The 21518-nt window shown below is 50.8% G+C and overlaps 1 protein-coding gene across 1 annotated transcript in view; it reads left to right on the plus strand.

Annotated features, from left to right (window-relative positions):
• Positions 1 to 17507, plus strand: part of BTBD16 (BTB domain containing 16) — a 44648-nt gene extending 27141 nt beyond the window's left edge. The window contains exons 10-15 of the mRNA XM_047072748.1: positions 10743 to 10834; positions 11711 to 11793; positions 14008 to 14085; positions 14790 to 14888; positions 16192 to 16365; positions 17439 to 17507. Of these exons, the coding sequence (XP_046928704.1) occupies positions 10743 to 10834; positions 11711 to 11793; positions 14008 to 14085; positions 14790 to 14888; positions 16192 to 16365; positions 17439 to 17507 (595 nt within the window). The remainder of the gene's footprint in view (positions 1 to 10742; positions 10835 to 11710; positions 11794 to 14007; positions 14086 to 14789; positions 14889 to 16191; positions 16366 to 17438) is intronic.
• The last annotated feature ends 4011 nt before the right edge of the window (positions 17508 to 21518 follow it).

The following is a 21518-nucleotide window of genomic DNA, read 5'->3' on the forward strand; positions in this document are numbered from 1 at the left end:
AATTTTCTGAACAAATGAAAAAGCATTTGAATGTACAAAAGTTTCATAGAATTAACTCAAGTTTCTTATCCTCTCTAAACTTGTAAGTTCTAAAAATTGCGTATCTCAAAATTTCAGTAAAAAATAACTACAGTTTAATGGACACCATTTAATTATGCTTACTAATTCCGATACGCGCTTTCTTTTTTTAAATGTTTATTTTTGTGAGCGAGAGAGAGAGCATGAGCAGGGGAGGGGCAGAGAGAAAGGGAGACACAGAATCAATTCAAAGCAGGCTCCGGGCTCCGAGCTGTCAGCGCAGAGCCCGATGTGGGGCTTGAACCCATGAACCGGGAGATCGTGACCTGAGCGAAAGTCAGGCACTTAACCGACTGAGCCACCCAGGCGCCCCGACGAAAGCACTTTCTATTCATAATCTCATTTCATCTGTAAAAGACTCCGGGGCTTGCTTTGTCATTCCCATTTTACAGATGACTAAACTGAGGTGGAAATGAACTATCCCGTCAGAGATCACACACGTGGTAAGGGACGGGGTCTGACTTGAACCCGGCCTGCGGAAATCCCAAGACACTTTGCTGCCCATTCCTAGAATGGCCGATTGGATATCCTCTCTTGTGTCCACTCAGCTGGTTCAGTAATAGCTCCCTGGGCACTGTGTTCAGAAAGATCCTAGGCTGCCTGTAGGTTCAGTGTTGTTGTTAGCAGGGGACTTGGAGTGCGCCTTCCCCTCCCCGTGCTGCCCTCTGCTGTGAGTGTTTTCTATCTGTCCTATCAAGAGTGCCCCCATTAGCAGTGGCAGCCTGGGCGCAGGGGAGCGGGGTGGGGGGCAGGGCGAAACTGGTAGTTTATGGGCTCCCTTTCATGCCTCTTTATAAAGCTTCGATTAAAACTTTGTATGTATGCTCACATCACGCAAGCTGGCTGTGGAGTGTGGTGGCCCTGTAGCTACAGACAGTCCCAGGCGGGCCGCAGGGGGTCTGCCTGGAGGAAGTGACAGCCGGCATCACTTTCATTGTCGGGTTTAGGCATCGGCTCCCCACCTCAGCAGGAATGGGGTTTCCAGGCACCATAAGGCGTGTTCAAGGGAGCGAAGAGGCCCCATTCCTTTTGCACGTGTGAGTTTAGCAGATAAACACATCTTCCACCTATCGGTCAGTGGCTTGACCTGATCAAGCCAAGCTCCGTTTGCATTGTTCTGAAGCAGTGAATCCTTTTCTGGAACATCTGTGCACCATGTTAACTAAAGAGCTCATTTTTCCTGTCTCGTTATTTGGGGAAAGCGGTATTCAGTGCCAGGATGATATGCACTTTGCTTAGTTTCTATATAATTTGCTTTGAGCGCAAATGTTTTACTAACCACCCCCCACTCTTTTAATAGCCCAAGAGACACTTTTTCCAGTGAGTCATGCACAACCAGGAAAACTTGCTCTTTGGCTCCAGGTTAGCTTTCATACTGGGAATGTCTTAGAACCGGGAGGTAGGAAATGAGCTGGAATGTGGAAACTGTTTTTAATGCGGTAGAAACAGAGGGAATGAGGCTCTCAGGGGGGTGGCCCCCCGCTGAGAGTAGGGTGCGCTTGGTTTTCCTGAGCTGGAGTCCCAGGGCTCCTCCTCACTATCATTAGCTTTTCCATTCCTCTTGAACCTACAATGGTTGCCTCTTGACCTCACACCTCCCACGCCTGGCTACGTTTCCCAAGCCCCCGATGCTACATTGTTCCTTGTTGGAAACCATTTGTGAGTTTCCCTTTGGTCCCAGTATCTTCTACTGGGGGGCCCCGTGTTCTCTGACTGCAGCACAGCGGGGGACTCCCAGCAGCCTGTGCGCCTGCCTTCCCTCCCGCTTCCCCGCCAGCAAGCTTGGTGCCCCAGGGAGAACAGACAGATGGTCTGGGCCTCGGGGCTCTTCCCCTGCAGCTGTCCAGGCGCACCCCCGACTCTGAGGACCACGTGCCCATTTTTAGGATTGTGGGCGACTCTCCTCTCATCCCAGCTCGCTCTTCTGCCCTAGAACAGTGGCACCTTTAAGGTGTTCCCTCATCCATGGCCTCCACCTCCCAAATGTGTGTCCCCTGAGTCTCCAGACTCAGCCTAGGGATTAGCACTTGCCTCTCCTGCTAATGTAACTCCCACCCGTTCTGCCCCCGCTGCCAGTCTGCCCACGGTGGGGCCTCCCCTGAGAGCCTCTCTGACCCCTGAGAGCCTGACGACCACTGATGTCCCCTGGGGACATCATGAGCAGCTTCAAGGAAGGGTCTGTGGGCCTTTATCACACCCCTAGCTTGTCTGGCACCGTGCTGTGCATGGAAGAGCTTCTGAAGGATGAGTTTCCAGCAATCGCTTTTTTTTTTTTAACACTTATTTATTATTCAGAGACAGAGCATGAGCATGGGAGGGGCAGAGAGAGAGGGGGACACAGAATCCGAAGCAGGCTCCAGGCTCCGAGCTGTCGGCACAGAGCCCGACCCGGGGCTCGAACTCACAGACCGCGAGATCATGACCTGAGCCGAAGTCAGACGCTCAACCGACTGAGCCACCCAGGCGCCCCCAGCACATCATTTTTGTGTGGCTTGGTTCCCCTCACGGAAGTGGGTTGTAATATGCTGATGCAAAATTCAGAGAACACCTTGTCTGTAACAGGGTCTGTAGACAGATGACTGATGGCGGGTGCCTGCTTGGTGTTCTAGACAAGGAAGGGTTCCAAGGCTTTCTGTAGGCTCGGGGAGAAATAACGTCTCGGTTGGTCAGTGATGTCTACCCCGGACATGGCAGTGGGTACTAGGTGCCTTGTTCCGTGTTTACTGTCCCTTCCTGTAGATCCCCGGGGCTGCCCCGCAGCAGGGCAGGGCCTTGGGGCTGCTGGCCCAGAGGAGGTGGTGGCCTGAAGGCTGGAGCTTCGAGAAGGCACTTCTGCTCTTAGGGGAGGAGGGAGGCTGCCGGGAGTCACAGCCAGCGTGGGCCAGAGTCGGGTCACCAGGGGAGCTGACCTTCACGGCTCAATGAGGCACCAAGGGGAACAGCTGGTCAGGCCTCTGTGGCCACGGGACATGCCAGGGACGCTAAAAGATGAGGCAGAGGAGTAGACCCCCTGGGAGACAGTACATAGGCTTCAGAATGAGGATCAAGGAAGCTGAGTCTCTGGCCCAGTTTTTAAATTTTTTTTTCAACGTTTTTATTTATTTTTGGGACAGAGAGAGACAGAGCATGAACGGGGGAGGGGCAGAGAGAGAGGGAGACACAGAATCGGAAACAGGCTCCAGGCTCCGAGCCATCCGCCCAGAGCCTGACGCGGGGCTCGAACTCACGGACCGCGAGATCGTGACCTGGCTGAAGTCGGCCGCTTAACCGACTGCGCCACCCAGGCGCCCCGTGGCCCAGTTTTTAAAGTTACGTGTATTGATGAAAGAATGTAAATGACAGAGTGATCTATGAGGGATCTCCCAGTGGTCAGAGTGGACATCTTGAGGCCACCACAATATGGGGACTTCCCAAATGGGACCGTACTTTTGTAACGTGCAGCAGCGGGACAAGTGGCCCGAACACAAGCTAGTGGGGATCTGTGAGCCACTGGAAACAAGGCCACGCTGCAGCCGTGCCTGTGGCCCTGGCCGGCCTGGCGCCCGCATCGGAGGGTTTGGAACGGTAATTGAGTAAAAGTAGGGGCGCCTGGGTGGCTCAGTCGGCTAAGCATCCACCTCTTGATTTCAGCTCAGGTCATGAACTCACGATTTGGAAAACTTGAGCCCTGCATCAGGCTCTGCGCTCACAGCATGGAGCTGGCTCGGGATTCTCCCTCTGTCTCTGCCCCTCCCTTGCTCGAGCTCTCTATCTCTCTCAAGATAAATAAACTTAAAAAAAAATTTTTTTTAAATAGATCAGATGCCCCTTTTCTTATCTGTCTTAGCAAGGTCTGGAAGGCACGCTAGGAGTGGAGGTATTTGAACAGTCGACCCCAGTACCAGCAATGCCTGCAAATAAAGACATAGGTCCAAGCCTTGTTTATTCTCCCAGGTTCTTTCATTCTTTGATTTTTTTTTTCAAGTTTTTATTCATTCTACCGGTAGTTCTAGAACATGCGTTCTATGCCAGAGACCCTGACAGAAAGCTGAAGGGGAAGTTTCTCTACCTAGCCAGACACGTACAAACACTTTGCAACTTCTTTTCATGGCTGAGTATAACGGCATAGGAGGGGAGCATTCACACACACACACACACACACGCACACACACACACGCACACGCCCCTTGGCCCCCACAGTCTGTTTTCTGGCAGTGGTTAATTTAGAAAAACAAATAGACCGGCCAGAATTAAATTTAACATTTCCTTGTAGGAAAAACAAAAAATGTAAGCAAAGCTCACACAGACTCCATCCACAGAGGAGAAGTCATCATTTCTTTCCAGTTAGCAGTCTGGGAAGTCCAGGAAAACTGTAAAAACTCATCAATTGGAGTAGGGCCAGAGGCAGGCAAGTTTTTCACTTTTTTAAAACTGCATTTTTTTTTTAAGTTTATGTATTTATTTTGAGCGAGAAGGTGGGGAGCAGAGAGAGGGAGACAGCAGGTTCCCAGCTGTTAGCACATAGCCGGAGGGGGCGCTCAATCCCGCGACCCGTGAGATCATGACCTGCGCGGAAATCAAGAGTCAGACACTTAACCGACTGAACCACCCAGGCGCCCCAAAGGTACATTTTTAACCAAAGTATAAAATACATACAGAAAAGTGCACAGACCTTAAGTGGATTTCCGCAAAGCTCACACATCTGTGTCAGCAGGGCCCAGACTGAGGGACCGACTCGACCAGGCACCTAAAGTGTCTTATCTCAGTCCCCACCTTTCCCAGAAAAAGGAAAACAACATCCAGGCTTCCTTTACTTTCAAGATGTCTTGGCTGCTTTTGAACTTTGCGTAAACAGAATCTTACAATATACACTTCTTAATGTCTGCCTTCCCTTTCACTCAATAGCGCATCTATAAAATCCGTCCAGGGAGGGACAACCAGGGAAGGCCAGGGACTTGCTCGGGGTCCTTCTGCAATGAATTGGTGGAGGGTCTTCTAGATCTTTGGACACGTCCTTTTATTCTATTTTTTTAAGTCCATTTATTTATTTTGAGAGAGAGAGAGACAACACGAGTGGGGAAGGGGCAGAAGAGAGGGAGAGAGAGAGAATCTCAAACAGGCTCCACGCTGCCAGCACAGAGCTCAATGTGGGGCTCGAACCCATGAAACTGTGAGATCATGACCTGAGCTGAAACCAAGAAATGGACACTTAACCGACTGAGCTACCCAGGCACCCCCACATCCCTTTATTTTAAGATTCTCCAGATTGTAATTCTGGCCCTTAACTGATTTGTTAATCACTAAGTGGGTCCTTCTTAGACACAAGGATGGGTCCCAGCAATGGGCTTACAACCTTTCCTGAAGGAGGTCACTGAAAGCAGTCAGTGAAGCCAGTTTCCGCACGATCCCAACGCCTGGATTTCCCTGGCCGCTGCTGCTGAGTCTCCCCTCCTTCCTGGGGCCTATCCAAATCTGATCCAACCTTGACAGCACTAGCTGAGGACTCCTCTGGGAAGCCTTCCCAGATCTCACTTGCACACAGGACGGATTCCTCCTCTGAGCTCCTCTGTGCAGAGGGAACAAGAGCATGTGCTGACTGGGTGGGTGGGCACTGACCTGACAAACCCAGCACCATGTTCCCCCCAGACCCTGTGAGGGGAGCCCTGGAGGAGAGCCACCATGCCACGGCCTGCGCCCGTGACCCCTGAGCCTGCTGATGTCTCCAGGGAGACGCTTTGTGATCCTATGTGCTGGGGCGGCCAGAAGCCATGCATCTACTGTGATTAATTAGTGGCATTTGAAATGTGGCAACAGAGTCATCATCTCACACCCCTGGTGTGAGAACTCTCATCTCTTAACCGGAACATTCATTTTGAAATATCCCATGAGTCACGGACATGAGCGCCATTAAATTGTTTGGTCTCAGATTAGCCAAGCCCTATAGAGGGGGGTAGGTATATTTGGGGACAACGGGGTTTCCCATCGCTGGACTTTGGTGTTTCTTGCCTTTTTTAAATTTCTTCTTTCGCTCTGACCACATTGCCTCTGCTCCGCTAGAGTCTGGCTTTCTGGAAACTGAATCTCCTTTCTTTTCAAGGTCCCTAAATATTACCCCCATTCCTTACTAACTTTTCACTTCGGTCACATGGCTTCTTGGCTTGCCACCCAAACGGGGCGGACCCAGTGTGTCATCTTCAATGAGAGTAGAGACGTGGAAGGAGCCCAAGAAGTGTAGAGCGTCCAATGCAAGAGGTCCCTCCAGAGGGCAGCTAAGGTTATCGTTACACAGGATTTCTAGACCCAGTTCTGCCGTTGGGCAAAGGTTAGGACGGACTTTCTGGTCAAGATGACATCGAACTGGGTCTCAATGAATGTCTAGTAGGACTTGACCCGGCAAATAAGCGTGGCAACAGCAGGGGGGCCCATAGCACAGGAGACCCAGCCTGGAGCAGCCTGGTCTGTGTGCACACGTGTGTGTGTGTGTGTGCGTGTGTGCATGCGTGTGTGCACGTGTGCGTGCATGCGCTGGGGCGGGACAGCTGGCGTTCCTTGAACAGACACATGGGCGCATGGAGGGAGGGGATGGCAGGACGGAATCGATTCCTCATCCAATTCATTCACTCAACAAATTGCAAGCCGGCTGAGCGCCAGGCCCTGCGAGAGGCGCCGAGAGGACAAGAGCAAACAACACAGATGCCAAGCCCCAGCTTCGCGGCGTTTATGACCTCGGAAGCAGAGACAGACAATACGTCCAGCGAATGAGATGCATGTTAGCAGATGGTGGCCCTGAGCCTGGGTCCTGCTCCTGCCACAAGCCGGCTGGAAGTCTTTGGACGAGAACCTAACCTTTCTGCAGGGACATTAGCAAGACCCATGCATCAGGTGCAAGTTCGTTGGGACTCGAAGGAAAGGCCCTTGGCGGGAGGCGCTGAAAGGCAGTGACATCTGATAGGTGACAGTGGGAGCAGCCATCAGAAGTGTTTCATTTACCGCACCGTGGGGTTAAGAGGCTAGAGGATGGGCTCGTGGTTGCTGGCTTTCTGAAGGCACCCAGGTCTATACTGAGGGACGGCCGGAAAAAAGCCGTGTGCCCTTCTCATCACGAGGTATTGCCTCAAAGAGTGCAGTTTTTTTTTCACGCTTCACCTTAAAATTTAAAACTACTATTTCAAATATTTTTTCACAGAAATGAAGTAATGTTTTAATCCTAATTCTTCTTTGTGATAGTAAAGTATTAAGATACAATTGGCCTTGTTAGGGGCGCCGGGTGGCTCCGTCCGTCGGCTAAGCCGCCGACTTTGGCTCAGGTCATGATCTCGCAGTTCATGAGTTCGAGCCCCACGTCGGGCTCTGTGCTGACAACTCAGAGGCTGGAGCCCGCTTCGGATTCTGTGTCTCCCTCTCTCTCTGCCCCTCCCCCACTGGCACTCTCTCTCTCTCAAAAAAAAATAAATAAACATTAAAAATTTTTTAATTAAAAAAAAAGATCAAATTTGCCATTTTAACTACTTCTATGTGTGTCATTGAGTGGCAATTAAGTACATTCACACTGTGGTGCAACCATCCCTGCCTTCCATCTCCAGAATGTTTTTATCTTTCCAAACTGAAACTTTATCCGTTGATCTCCATTCCCCTGTCCCCCTGCCCCTGGCAAGCACAGTACTCCTTCTGCTTCTGTAAATTCAACTCCTCTAGGAACCTCATGTAAGTGCAATCACATAGAATTTGTTCTTCCGTGTTGGGCTTATTTCCCTGAGCGTAAAGTCTCCAAGGCTCATCCGTGGAATATCATGTGTCGGAATTCCAAAGTGGATATTTTAAGGCTAAAATTTGAGGTGCTGGGGTCATGGGGCCCTGAGTCAGACACACAGGAAGGATAAATGACTCCGACGGATGACAGGATGGGGGAAGTGAGAAGGTTGTGGCTAAAAGCAGCTCTAACATTACGACCGGTGCCAGTCAGAGGGACACTTGTCCTGGGCATTGCCTTTCAGGAAGTCTGGGGGGGGGGTTGTCCCCGGGGCCCTTGAAAGCAGGACCCAGAGCCAACCTGGGCTTGTCTTTCAGTCTCAGGGACCTATGAACTGTCCTCCCCAAAGGGGTCATGCCCCAAGGGTTTCTTGAAGACCTGTAGGAGGCAGACACCATGGCCTGACGTTCGTTCCAGAAAAGTCAGTGCTAAACCCAAAGGGATCTTTGCCCGGATGGCATCGAGTGCCAGGGGAAGCCAGGCCAACAGAGCCGGGCAAAGAGGCCCCCCAGCTTTGTGTTAGCTTCCTGTCACATTGGGTTGGGGTAATGAGCCCATCACCAGGCCAGAGAGTAGAGGATGCCTCTGCCTTCAGACGGTGGAGAGGAGCCGGGTTCGATGGAAAACGCACTGAGCTGTTCTCAGGAGGCCTAGGTAGAGTCCTGGCTCTGCAACAGTCGGCCTCACCCGTCTCCAAGGGCAGGGCTGTGTGCATTGGTTCAAGGTGCTGGACCACATCCCTCCGATGCTTTCAGATTTTAGAAAATCAACAGCTGAAGTCACCATCTTCTTCCTCTGAGATGGCCCAAGGCTTGGGCAATTCAGAGGCTGGCAGTGACAATGAATGCCACCAAAAACAACTCCAGGCCCTTGGACAGCTTGAGTCCAGGTCACTTTCCCAGGGACGAGAGGACAGTGGTGGTAATCATGAGGTACAGAGTGCTTGTGGGGCATCGGAAGCTGTGCCCAGCACCATCACCTTTACTCTTCCTTGACACCCATGGAGGCACACGTGGCCGTTGTCCCCACTTGACAGAGAAGGAGATTGGAGCTCAGGGAGGCTCAGTCACGTGACTGATGGCCAGCTGGTCCGGGACCGGAAGCTAGTCCAAGCTCACGGAAGCATGATTAGACAACGGATGAGCAGACTCATGACCTCGTAAGTCAGCCACCATCGGTGCCACTTTCCTGTGACCCAGAGGGATCTTAAAGTCCAATCACCTGTCTCCACAAAGCTCTTTCCCGAACCCTCTGGGAAGGGAGGTCTGTCGGGAGAGTTCTTGGCTGATGGGCTGTCGGGTCCGAGCACCTCTTCCATGGAGACTCTGCGGCTTGGCTTCCTGTACCCTCCCAGCAGCCGTCCCACAAAGCTGCAGAGTTGGTTCTTGGGGGCTTCTGAGTCGCAGGGGACGTGCTGTCCTCAACCGTTCAGCTTTCTGGGCTGAAAGTGTCTCTAACCGGCAGCTCCAGCAAGTGCTCCCTTCTTAGGGCAGTACCAGAACGTAGGTGCCCTTGCCGGGGACGCAGGCTCATTCCCTAGAGCACTCGGCTGGAGGGGACCGTGCCAGCTCGGCCCCTTCTTCCCTCCGTGACACCTACACCCAGTATGATGTCACCTAGCTTGTTCCTCCGTTAAATGGTGAGAGAGAGGCAGGAAAGGGAACAAGCGAGTGTTATCCGTCCAGCTAAGACATCACGTTCTCTGGGTACCGGCCTGGCCTACACTAGCCCAGCTACATGTGCGCAGGCTGATGGAGGGCGGGTTCCGGGATCAGTAGAACTGTACTGTGCCTGAAAGCATCAGCATTCCTTTATTTACGCCTGATCTGTCTACCACCAGAGACTGGCACCCAGTGGCATCTAACAAATAATCACTGAATTGAATCAACTCGTTTGTCTTGTTGCCCCTCTCCCACCCCACGCGCCTCAGCATCCCTAAACTAGCTCCTGGGACCGCGGACGCGGAGGATCCCAGAAATTCCTAGGACTTCTGAAAGCAAATGGTCCTTAGCAGGCTGGCGGGCACCTCCAGCGGGACACGGGGCCAATGGTGCATTCAGTCTGGCTGAGACAGGGTGTGAATTGAACATCACTCTTGATTCATGGAAAAATAATCTGCGGGCGCCCTTGGCTGGTCTCATACAGATCTGCCTTGAGGGAATGACTTTGCGTTTCCAAAGGGACTCGGAAAAATTACTCCCGTTGTCCCCATTGATGAAACGTGACCCTTTTACGAAACAAGTTGTTGCAAAACAAGAATGGTGGATGTGTGTCTGCGTGTATGCGTGTTCGCAAAGGGAATCTGATCTCAACCCAGCCCTGACCTTCAGCATGGATGGAAATTAACTGGAGCTTAGTACCGACGGTAACTGCAGATCAGCTACTGAAATTCGTCGCCCGCTTTCCTTCTTTTTAACCCTACCAGAAGGCACTTTTGAAGGACCTAAGTTGGCCACTATTGAAAGGATAGCTTGTGTAGAGGAGGAGTACAAAGTCCTGCGTTCAAGTCCTAATTGAGCCTTTATTTTTTCATCTGTAAAATGGAGCCCATGACACCTGCCCTGTCTGGCCCGCAAGAAGTTTGTGAGACTCAAGTGAGAAAATGTATCTTGAAACCCTCCATAAAGTAACATATGTTACCGCCAGTCACTTACTTCATCAGTATGTGCTGGGCACCTGCTCTGTACGTAGCGTGGCAACGGATGGCAAGGGACTAGGACCAGTGTCTCGTTATCACCTGTGGGGTCAGCCTTCACCCAGGCTGTCCCAGCTGCCCTCTGCTTCCGCACGCCTCACCCATCCAGAGAGAACCAAGCACATCTACCCCTGACTGGTGAAACCACTAGTCTCTTTGACATGACTCTCGTTAGCCCTCGCCAATTCCAGAAAGGAGGTTTAATGACAGTCTCTTGTTCCTCTTTGCACCTCTGCTCAGCTTCTCCAGGAAGTATTCCTTTCTGGATCAGGACACGGGACAGAGCTTGGTGCCACTTTTCCTTTGCCTGCGCCTGCACGGCATCATCAAAGGTAAGCCCTGCCTGAGTGCATCTGGGAAGGCTCTTGGGGACCCGCCCCACCCTCAGCAACTCCCAGGAAAGACCCCGCAGGCCTTTCCAAAGGAATCAGCTGGGATATGGCATGGTCACCTCCAAGTTGTGTGACTTTGGGAAAGTCACATAACTGCCTGGTCTCAGTGTCCCTGTCTGTAAAATGGGGGATAGTCAGAGCTTCCGTGAAATAGGATATTGGATGAAGGGACTTATGGATTGTGAAAGTATGTGCAGCCTCCAAGGGCTGTGTTATTGTCATCTAGCCACGTGCCCTGCCTCTTAGAGCGGCGTCCCCTCCAGGTCACTTGCTCCGTGGTTGGGGAGGAGACTCCGGGTCTGTGCGCCAGACCTGGCTTTCTCAGCCTCCTGCGCTGGGCCTGGGGGAAGGCATCTGTGACTTGGAAAGAGGAGGAAGCCCCCTGGGGAGTGTGTTTTGGGGCTGCCCGGGTGCCCCCCCTCCCAGACCTTTGTGAATGAAAGCACATTTGGGAAAGTTTTCAAAGCCATTTCCAATTATCCAGATAAAACGCATAGCTTTAAAACCCAGGAATGGTTGATGGACCCCAGGTAGTTTTGTCCAAGTTGCTTCTAGACGCTCCCAAAGACACTGATGATCCGAACTCAGCCCTCCCTTCCTGGGCAGGATTTCGGCCAGGGGGCCGTGAACACTCTGGGGGGAAGTGCTCTGTGCCGGTCCATTTGGGCCCCACGCACCTTGTGACCCCCGGGGGACCCTGGCCAGGCCCTCTAATCCTCAACCCTGGACTTCCTCCTTTTTGTCTCTGCAAATCAGACTTCTGCGGCTCTGTTATGAATAAATCTATAAAAATGTTCTCTTTGTGTTTCTTCCAAGGCAAAAATCTGGAGGAGTTAAGGCACATTAACTTCTTCCCGGAGTCCTGGTTGATCCGGGTTACAGCCAACCATTACCACGCAGTGAGTTGCCAGCTCAGCAAGGAAACAATTATTGAAATTTATTGCTTTTCTGACCTGGCTTTCTCTGGAGACGTGTTTTGCATTTGAAACCTCTGAGCCTTTGAGGTCGGGATGTTTCTGGCTCCTCCTTCAGCGGAGTGGAGAGATTCAAGCCTGGCGGGGCGGAGGGAGGAGGCTTGGGCGGAGCCAGGTGCTTCGGGCATGTGCACTGTTGACCTGGGGAGTGAGGCGGGGTCCGGGACCACTGGCTGCCCCGCCCTCCTGACCCAGCTCCCCCCTCCCCCATGGACACACACGTAACCTGTGCTTGTTACTGAAATTTTTTTTTATTAATTTTATTTTTTTTTAATTTACATCCAAATTAGTTAGCATCCAGTGCAACAATGACTTCAGGAGTAGATTCCTTAGTGCCCCTGACCCATGTAGCCCCTCCCCCCTCTCACCCTCCCTCCAGTAACCCTCAGTTTGTTCTCCATATTTGTGAGTCTCTTATGCTTTGTCCCCCTCCCTGTTTTTATATTCTTTTTGTTTCCCTTCCCTTATGTTCATCTGTCTTGTCTCTTAAAGTCCTCATATGAGTGAAGTCCTATGATTTTTGTCTTTCTCTGACTAATTTCACTTAGCAGAATACCCTCCAGTTCCATCCACGTAGTTGATTGCAGTTCCAATCTTGCAAATGGCAAGATTTCATTCTTTTTGATTGCCGAGTAATACTCCATTGTGTGTATAAATCACATCTTCTTTATCCATTCATCCATCGATGGACATTCGGGCTCTTTCCATACTTTCGCTGTTGTTGATCGTGCTGCTATAAACATGCGGGTGCATGTGTCCCTTCGAAAGAGCACACCTGTATCCCGTGGATAAATGCCTAGTAGTGCTATTGCTGGGTCGTAGGGTAGTTCTATTTTTAGTTTTTTGAGGAACCTCCATACCGTTTTCCAGAGTGGCTTCACCAGCTTGCATTCCCATGACATTTTTTAAATGCAGAGAAACTGAATGAAAGAAAAGACATACCCCTCAGACCCATCACCCAAAGACAACCTACAACCACTACTAAGATCTCGTTGTGTTTTACTGGCCGCAAACTCTTCCACCAAGAACATCTGCTATATAAACAACACTACTTTGCCTCTCTTTTAATGCAGAAAATTTGCCACGCTCCTAATTGTTAACTGTTAGACATGGCTGTAGGCTGAACATATTTGCACGTGATGGTTTATTTTACTATCCTTAGAATTACTTTCTTGCAGGACATTGTCAAGAACAGAAAATACTGGCCCAAAAAAGGAATGTTCATTTTTGCTCTTGATACGTAGTAACAGTTTGGGACCAAAACGCTCTTCCCCCAGTAACGAATGAGCTTGCTTCACTTCGTACATGCTCAGCAAATTGGGCGTTTTTATCTCGGATCCCTTTTGTCAAATGAGAGGCAAACAACGAAATCTCATTTCTCAATATGCATTCCCTTTATTACTAGGAAATACGGATATTTTTCCAAGTGGCATTTCCCCCTTTGTGAATTGTCCTCTGCCAACTGTTGTAGTTCTTGTGTTTCCAATTGTGCATTTTTAGAGATGAAGTAGGGCAGTGTTTGAGTTCCGAAGATTTATGAGTCACTAGTTAAAATTCAATTCAGCCCAACAAATACCTATTGTAATGTGCAAACCACAGCACCCAGTGCCCCTGCACAACAGATAATGACACAACAGAACTATGCTCTAACAGAGCACAGTGGAGGCGGGAAACAGTCCTTGGGGCTGGACTCCTCAGGAAGTTCCTCTCCCCCCCACACGCACACCCTCTTCATGTTCTTCTGACCTGGCCCACCTCCTTCCTTTTGCCCCTTGTGGGATCCCGCCATGTCATGGAGCCCGCCATGTGGGATCACGCTTGTGACTTTATGGGCGTGATCGTTCTCTGCATCACAATCAGGCTATTTATGTGCACATTTTATTTACCCGGGGAAAATTCTCAGGAATTTTTCTTGTTCTCATCTCTCGCTCTCTGAAAGCATCAAGCACAGCGCCTGGCACATAGTCGGCGTCGACAAATACTGCAGACTGGATGCATGGCCAAGTGTGGGATCCAGAGACAGAGCTATCTATCGAGCACGGTGGGGGTTGTGGGATCAATGAACCGACGCAGAGATGGGGAGAGATGCTCGTGTCCCGGGGTCAGATTGCCAGTGAACTGTGTGCACCTGTCTTTCAGCTGGAGAGTGGGGGTGACATGGCCCACGTTAAAGATCTTACCACCCAGGCTGTGAGATTCGGGCTGCTCTTTAACCAGGTACAGACCCCTGGGCCCAAGCAAGGGGAAGGACCGTTTTCTCCCATGCTCGGTTAAGGACATTTGTATAATCGCTTCTTACCTCTGTTAGGAAGGCCAGGGAAGAAAAGAAAATAGTCATGTCTCTTCTGCATGTTCCCACCACGCCCTGGGCTTTCAGTTGTTGAAAGCCACTCCAGTAGTGATCTCAAAAGAAGTTGTGTTTCAGGGACTCGGGGCTCTGAATCTATCATCAGAGACTCCCCTCTGGGTCAGGCCTGGATGGGCTGGGTCTACACCTCGCTTGCCTACACCTGCCTAAGTGGACAGACCACACACCGCAGGGGCCAGGAGGACACCCTGCAATACCATGAATATGGAGTATCTTTTAGGCCCATCCAAATTGGAGCAAATGCTTTGCTTCATAGGTCTGCAGGCCACAGATTACCTAAGAACATGCCTAACTCATCCTTCTCCCCACTAGAGGATGTGCAGAGCAGTTAAGATCATCACTGAGTACAACCCATGGGGTTTGTGAAGTCACTACAGTTTGTTCGGCCCTTCCTGAGCTAAAATTGCTGTTGTGTTTTAATTAGTCACTTTTGTGTGTCAAATTAGTCACTTTTGTTTCAGCTAGAATTTGTTTTTTCTGTGTCCTCTTGCCTTTGAATACAGAAGGTTTCTTTCCCTGTCACTTTGTTGTTTGTTTATCCTTCCCAACTTAGGAGTATACAACTCATTCGGAAGTGATCGCCATATACGGATTCTTCTTTGAGATAAAGGGCGTCAGACATGATACTACCTCTTACAGTTTTTACATGCAGGTAAGAAGGACAGCGCACAGGAAAGTTGTGTCTCTGAAACAGTCTTTTAGATCCAGAGTCAATTCATACGAAATTAATAATAATTGATCAATCATTAGCTAATGATGAATATGAAATGTGTTATAAGCCTACTGCTAATTATGCTCATACCTGTGAGGCCATTTGATTTTTACAACCTTGGGAGGTTTGAGGGTCCACATGGCCCCTATTGGCAAAGTTGGGGTTCCGTTCTAGACTCCGACTCTACGTTTGGGGCCCAGTTCGTCTTCTGTTCCTGCGTGATGGGCGATGCTTTACAGATGATCATTCTTCAGTGGAGGGAAGAGGGAACGGTCTTGTTTAGAGAGGCAAAGCAGGGCGGTGGACAGGACACCGGTGAATTCAGGAGGACAGAGGGATTCGCCTCAGTGCTCCTGCTACAGGCTTTTGGAGGGGTGCTGTGTTTTAGAGCAGAGTCGAAGTCAAGCTGCCTGGTGAGCCGCAGTGATGTTGACAAGCCCGTGAGCCTCCCCATGTCCGGCTTCCTGAGCCTTAAGACGGGGAAGGTAATAGAACCTACCTGACTTGGTTGTGGGCAATATTACTGTGTTCATTTGTGCAAAGCATGTGGAACAGGGCCTGACGCATAAGGCACTATATGATGATGCCGACAATGACAGAGACCACTATGATCAGGGACCGCTATGTTCCCCTTAGGATTTGCCTTGTAAGTCTCTAAGGCATCAAGCTCCTTGAGAAACCGTATCTCATTAGTCTTTTTGTTATCACCACTAATCACAGTACCCGGAACACGGGGAGGTGCGTTTGTATTGTGAGCAGGTAAATGGATACATGCACGCCTGCAGAAACCTGAGCTTCAGCCCCAGCTTCGCCGCTACCTCCTTCCATGCCCTTGAGTGAGTCACATCTCTTCCTTGGGTCAGTTCTTGTCTTCAGTGACTCAGGCATTTCCCTACATGATGGAATTTACTGGATGCAGGAGATGAATTATGTAACAACACCCCTCGAAATACCCGTGTGCACACTCCATTGGTTTTTAAATCCTGGCAAGGCGATAGTGAAGACCTTCCAATTCGGTACAGCCTGACTTAGTGGCATTTTTCTGGGCTCGCCAGACCCCAGTCTGTCCGCCGGTGGTTTTGGGGGGGGGGGGTCAGATGCGAGCTGACTCAGCAGCGGCAGCCGTTCTCAGGAGGTGCTTGCTCTCCGCACACCTTACACGGGAGAGTCGACGGACCACGTTTTGCTAACTCTGGGTCACCCCAGCTTCAGTTCCACCTGAGGTGGGTCACCCTCCTTGCAGAGAGTGAGGCACAGTGACGTGGTCTGCGAGCACGGCCCCGTGAGCCTGCGGGCGGAACGCCTGGTGAAGTACGAGATCAGAGCCCAGACCCTGGTGGACGGCCAGTGGCAGGAGTTCAGGACCAACCAGATCACCCAGAAGTTTGGGTTCTCCAAGCCGTCCTGCAAAAGCCACGTGAGTGTTTGACTTCTTTTTCTCTTTTGTGTCTTTTTTTGCACTTTCTCTCCACCACTCCTTTTTTTGGGCGATCACTGGCTTTCCATCTCCAGTGATCCACAGGGGAAGCTTGCTCGCTTTCTTAAAAGATGGTCACAGCTCCATGTCACGCTCAAGAGAAACCTAGAATAAAAAGCTGAGGATGCGGAAAGCTATCACTATCACGCCAGATCCAGTTTGTAAATGTCAAAGGGTCCTGTTTTGGGAGGAGGAGAGGTTTGGTGGAGTGTGCCTGCCACCATCGCCTCCGCTGTTGCCTGGACATCCCCTGTGACGTGCCCCAAGATCCGTGGCCTGGCCCACCTGCCTCAGTGGCCGGCGCGAGCATCCGGGCGGATTCTGTACCTGGCCTGGCTCCTGACGGGTAAAATCCAAAGTCTGCCAGAGAGCCTGTCTGTAGTCCTAGGAGGAACTCTGAGCGTGAATTTCAGGAGGTCCAGGGGCCGCCCTGGGTGCCCCGCAGGGAGTGGGACTCAGCCTTAAGCCAGGGGGTCCTTCCCCGTCCCGGCTGCGCATCAGAAATCAGCACGCTGGGCTCCTCGCAAGGTCCACGGGCCTGCGCGCCACCCAGCTCCTGAGGCGATGTATTCCGCAGTGGGGCCCGACATCAGTGTTGTTTAAAGCTTCCCAAGTTATTCTCTACGATGTCAGAAATCAGAACCGCGATTTCCCCTTGTGGAGGTGGGGGCGGGGGGGGGGGGGGCGCCAGGATATTGGCCAGGAGGGAACGTGGCGGTTTCGGGGGGTGCCTGAAATGTTCTCTGTGGTGATCGGCGTGGCAGTCACCCAGGTGTACTCACTCGTGAAAATTCACCGAGCCAAACCCTTAAGATGTGTGCACTTTATTGTATCTAAGTCATACTTAAATGTTTTAAAGTTTGCTTTACAGACCTTCCCTAGGCGGTTCTAATGTGCAGCCAGAGTTGGGAATGGCTGCTTACACCACTGTTAAGGCCTTCCCCCCCCCCCCCAAGAGAGCAATCGTGTTCATCCTAAAAGCCCCGTTTGCTTTCTTCCATTTCATCTTCTAGGCCTTGAAAATCCACACCGTGGGCCTTCCAATCTATGCAAGTTTTTCATTCATCTTCCCAATGTCTTGACAGTTTCCAGAAGAACCTGTGGGATTTTTCTTTCTTTCGCCAGTGTCTACATAAAAGAAAATAAAACGGCGTTAAAGGGACTGCTCAAGCATTCAGGTGACTTTCCTAGTGGGCAGCGAGCGATCTCAGCAGAACTTGGGCCCCCTGTCGGGCTGCTGTGACAGAGAACCGCAGGCCCGGGGGGCTCACAAACAGCAGACGTTTACTGCGCACAGTTCTGCGGGGTGTCCAACATCAAGATGCTGGCACATTCAGGGTGGGGGCTGGTGATAACTTGCTTCCTGGTTCACAGACGGCTGCCTCCTCGCTGGGCCCTCACATGGTGGAAGGGGCGAGGGGGCCTCTGGGGCCACGTGTTTGTTTTTTTTTTAATTTATTTCTTTATTTTGAGAGAGAGAGAGAGAGAGAGAGGATAGAGAATCCCAAGCAGGCTCTGCGCTGTCAGCACAGAGCCCCATGTGGGGCTCGAACTCACAAACCATGAGATCGTGACCTGAGCCGGAGCCAAGAGTCACATGCTTAACCGACTGAGCCCCTCAGGAGCCCCGTGGGGTCACTTTATAATGGTTAGAATGGGGCCATCACGACCTAATCACTTTCCAAATACCCATCACCTTTGGGGGTTAAGATTCAACATAGGGGTTCTGGGGAGACCTTCAAACCAGAGCACCATATTTGTATCATTTGTGGATGGAAAGTACCAGACGTGAGGCCATTCACCATCCTTGACCTCAGAGCAGCCGGAGGTCAGCCCTAACTTGCTGCTTGAGCTGGGACACTGCGACGGGCGCATCAGCAGTGACAACGAACTCCAGTTGGGAGCACTGATGCGTCTCTGCCTGCTACACAGCACATACCAGACCACTGTCCCTGCAGCTTTGGTTCAGCCAGAACAGGCAGCAGGAAGGGAAGGGAGCCGTTACAAGGTACAGAGTGACTTATTTCCCATCTGCCTTTTCAAATGGTGCTCACTGGTTTGGAGAAAGTGAGGTAGAGAGCCTTTCTCCCCACTTTGCGGATTCGTTTTCTGTTGCAGTGTAACAAAGGACCACAAATTCAGTGGCTAAAAACAACAGACAGGTATTGTTTGACAACTGCTGTGGGTCAGGAGTCCAGGCAGCTTTGCTGGGTCCCCTGCTCAGGGTCTCACAAGTCTGCAGTCTAGTGGCAGCTGGGCTGTGTTCTCATCTGAAGACATGACCGGGGGAGAGCCCACATCCAAGTTCATGACGGTGTTGGCAGATTCATTTTCTTGTAGCTGCATCACTGAGGGCCTGGCTGTTCACTGGCTGTTGGGAGAAGGTCACCCAGGTCCTGGCGGCCCCCCTGCAGTCCCCTGCTGGGAGTCTTTCTCTATAGACATTTCAAAGCATGGCTGCTTGTCCTTCAAGGCCAACAGGAGAGTGTTGCTTGTGCCAGTCTGTTAAGACAGAGTCTTATACCAAGGTAATCTTGGGAGTGACATCCGACCATCTTACCCATGTTGTCTGGACTAGAAGTGAGTTACATGTTCCACCCACATTCAAGGGAAGGGGGTTATACAAGGAGTCATCTCAAGTGTGCCCACTGCAGCATGTTATCCAGTGTCTTTGGGAAAGTGACAGAGCATCCTTGATGCTGTGCAGATACCAAGGTGGGCAAATTTTGTCTAATGATCACCTCAGTATCAGACATGGGCCGAAGGGACCCCCTTCCCAGCAGAGGACTGATGCCCCGTGCAGAGTGACCTGGGAGGGAGGGAGGGAGGGAGGCTGGTGGGAAGGTGGGAGATTTGGAGCAGAGAACTGGGAGTTGGATCCATTTTCCAGGGGTATCCCTGCCCCCCGTCTGCAAGTCCTGGCCCATCTCCCTCACCAGCTTGCTTCTGGCCAAGTCCCGCCCATGGGAAGTAGTGACAGAGGCTTGAAGGACAAGAGACTAGGAGAAGCCAGGCGTTTTCCAGCAGCAGCTGTGTCTCTTTCGTGGCTTCTGCCTGCCTCCTGCCATGGTCCCAGCGTCCATGAAATGGCCCTGCTTCTGGTTCTGTGTCCCTTCAGGCCAAGAGGCCACAGTGCACGCTTCCTTCTGCTGCGAGTCTCTGGGTTATCTCATCCTCTGTTTGCCTTCTTAGTTCTTCCTTCATCCCCATAATCAGTTCTCTGTATTGTATTCATTCTGTTTGAAATCCCTGGAGTACTGTGTGCTTTCCAGACAAGCCCCTGATAGGAAAGCTTTTGATTAGTTGGTAAGTGTGCCCCAGTGGGGTAGGTGGTTGGAAAACCCCATATGGATAATTCTTCCCATCCCTGCAGGGCTGGGGCAAGGGTGAGGCTCCCCTCGCACCCAAGTACTCAGTAATTCAGATAAATAATATTTTAATGCAATATTTAAAATTTTTAACATTTATTTATTATGGAGAGACAGAGAGAGACAGAGAGGAGCAGGGGAGGGGCAGCGAGAGGGGGAGACAGAGAATCTGAAGCAGGCTCCAGGCTCCGAGCCGTCAGCACAGAGCCCGACGTGGGGCTCGAACTCACAAACTGCGAGATCATGACCTGAGCCGCAGTCAGACGCTCAACCGAATGAGCCACCCAGACGTCCTTCTGATGCGATATTTGAAAAAAAATAAACAATCAATGCTAAAAATCTATGATGCAGTTTGATGAATTACATACGGTGAGCATGCACATGTAACCAGCTCCGAGATCAAAACCCAAAAAAGCATCATCCACACCCCAGACACCCCCACCCCTACTCACTACCCTCCCAGTCACTACGCCTCAAAAGTAAACACTGCCCCAACTGTCACCATTAATTAGTTTGGCCATTTAGTTGCAATATTCAATCAACAGTATCACACAGTGCACTCCCGTTCTTGTGTTCAACATCTTGTTTAAGAGATTCACTTATGTTTTCATAGGGAGGTACGGTTTGTCTTCAAATAAGCATGATAGTTTCAGTTTTCTTTTCTTAGAACAGGAAATGTTATTTCTAATAATATAGGCTTGTCAAAGAAAAAGAAGAAAATACCAAGAAGAAAATCAAGTCCGCTGGGATTTTATTATGTTTATTATAAAGTTATTTATTTATTATAAAATTTTACTTATTGTAAAATTATTATATAACTTATTATTATTGTATTAGATTTTATTTTTTGTTATCTCCATCACTCCCAAGTCTGGCGGGCAACCTTTTGGAATCAGTTGTAGGTGCGCTTACAGTTTTTGTGGGGTTTTTTCTCCCCATTCAAAATGGGACTATGCCGTTCTTCTTCCTTAGAACCTTGATTTTATTCTTAAGGATGAAACAGAATGATTTCCTTAACCAAGGAGCGAGTATTTGGGGAAGAAGACAGCGAGTGGTGTCATCTGCGTCACCTCCAAACTAATTGTGCCGAGTTGTACAAGTTGCCTGTCACTTTAAAAGTCACCTGTCACTTACCCTCAGTGAGCCTTGCCGGTTCCTCTTGGGACCTCGAGCCTGTGCCACTGCTGCGTGTGACAGCCCCTTTACGGCCGGCCCCTGTGCAGCCGTGTGGGGGCGTGATGATACTGGCTCTAGAAAAAGAGCGGCCTCCTGGAGCTTTTCCAGAATCCTGTGGGATAACAGCGAACGTGAGAACTAAAACCTTCTGAAAAGCGAGTGTGAGTCTGCAGATGTCCAAGAGAGAAGAGGCTGTTTGGAAACACTGCTGAGACAGGGATGATCGCCCACCATCTAAACGATGCAACGGTGCCAGCTTAGCCCTGCGGAACGTGCAAACTCGTGATCCCGGACCCCCCAGGAATTCGAGAAACTCGCAAAGCAGCAATGCCAAAACTATCTCCCTGAGGTGCATAGCCAAGCCGCGAGGGTCCAAAGCCCGGGATGTAGGAGGAAGGCAGCCCCCCAAAGAAAGGGTAGGAATCTCCTGCCTCCAGGACCAACAACAGAAGGGCAGGAGGAAGAAGCACTTGACTGGCAACGAGAGGGGCCCTTGGATGTCATTTCTACCTGCTCATTGTACAGTGGGGGAAACCGAGGCCCAGCGAG

The sequence above is a fragment of the Lynx rufus genome, unplaced genomic scaffold, assembly GCF_022079265.1.
Source record: "Lynx rufus isolate CCGP_SWC_20201006 ecotype Redwood Valley unplaced genomic scaffold, mLynRuf1.p SCAF_11, whole genome shotgun sequence".
Taxonomy (NCBI): domain Eukaryota; kingdom Metazoa; phylum Chordata; class Mammalia; order Carnivora; family Felidae; genus Lynx; species Lynx rufus.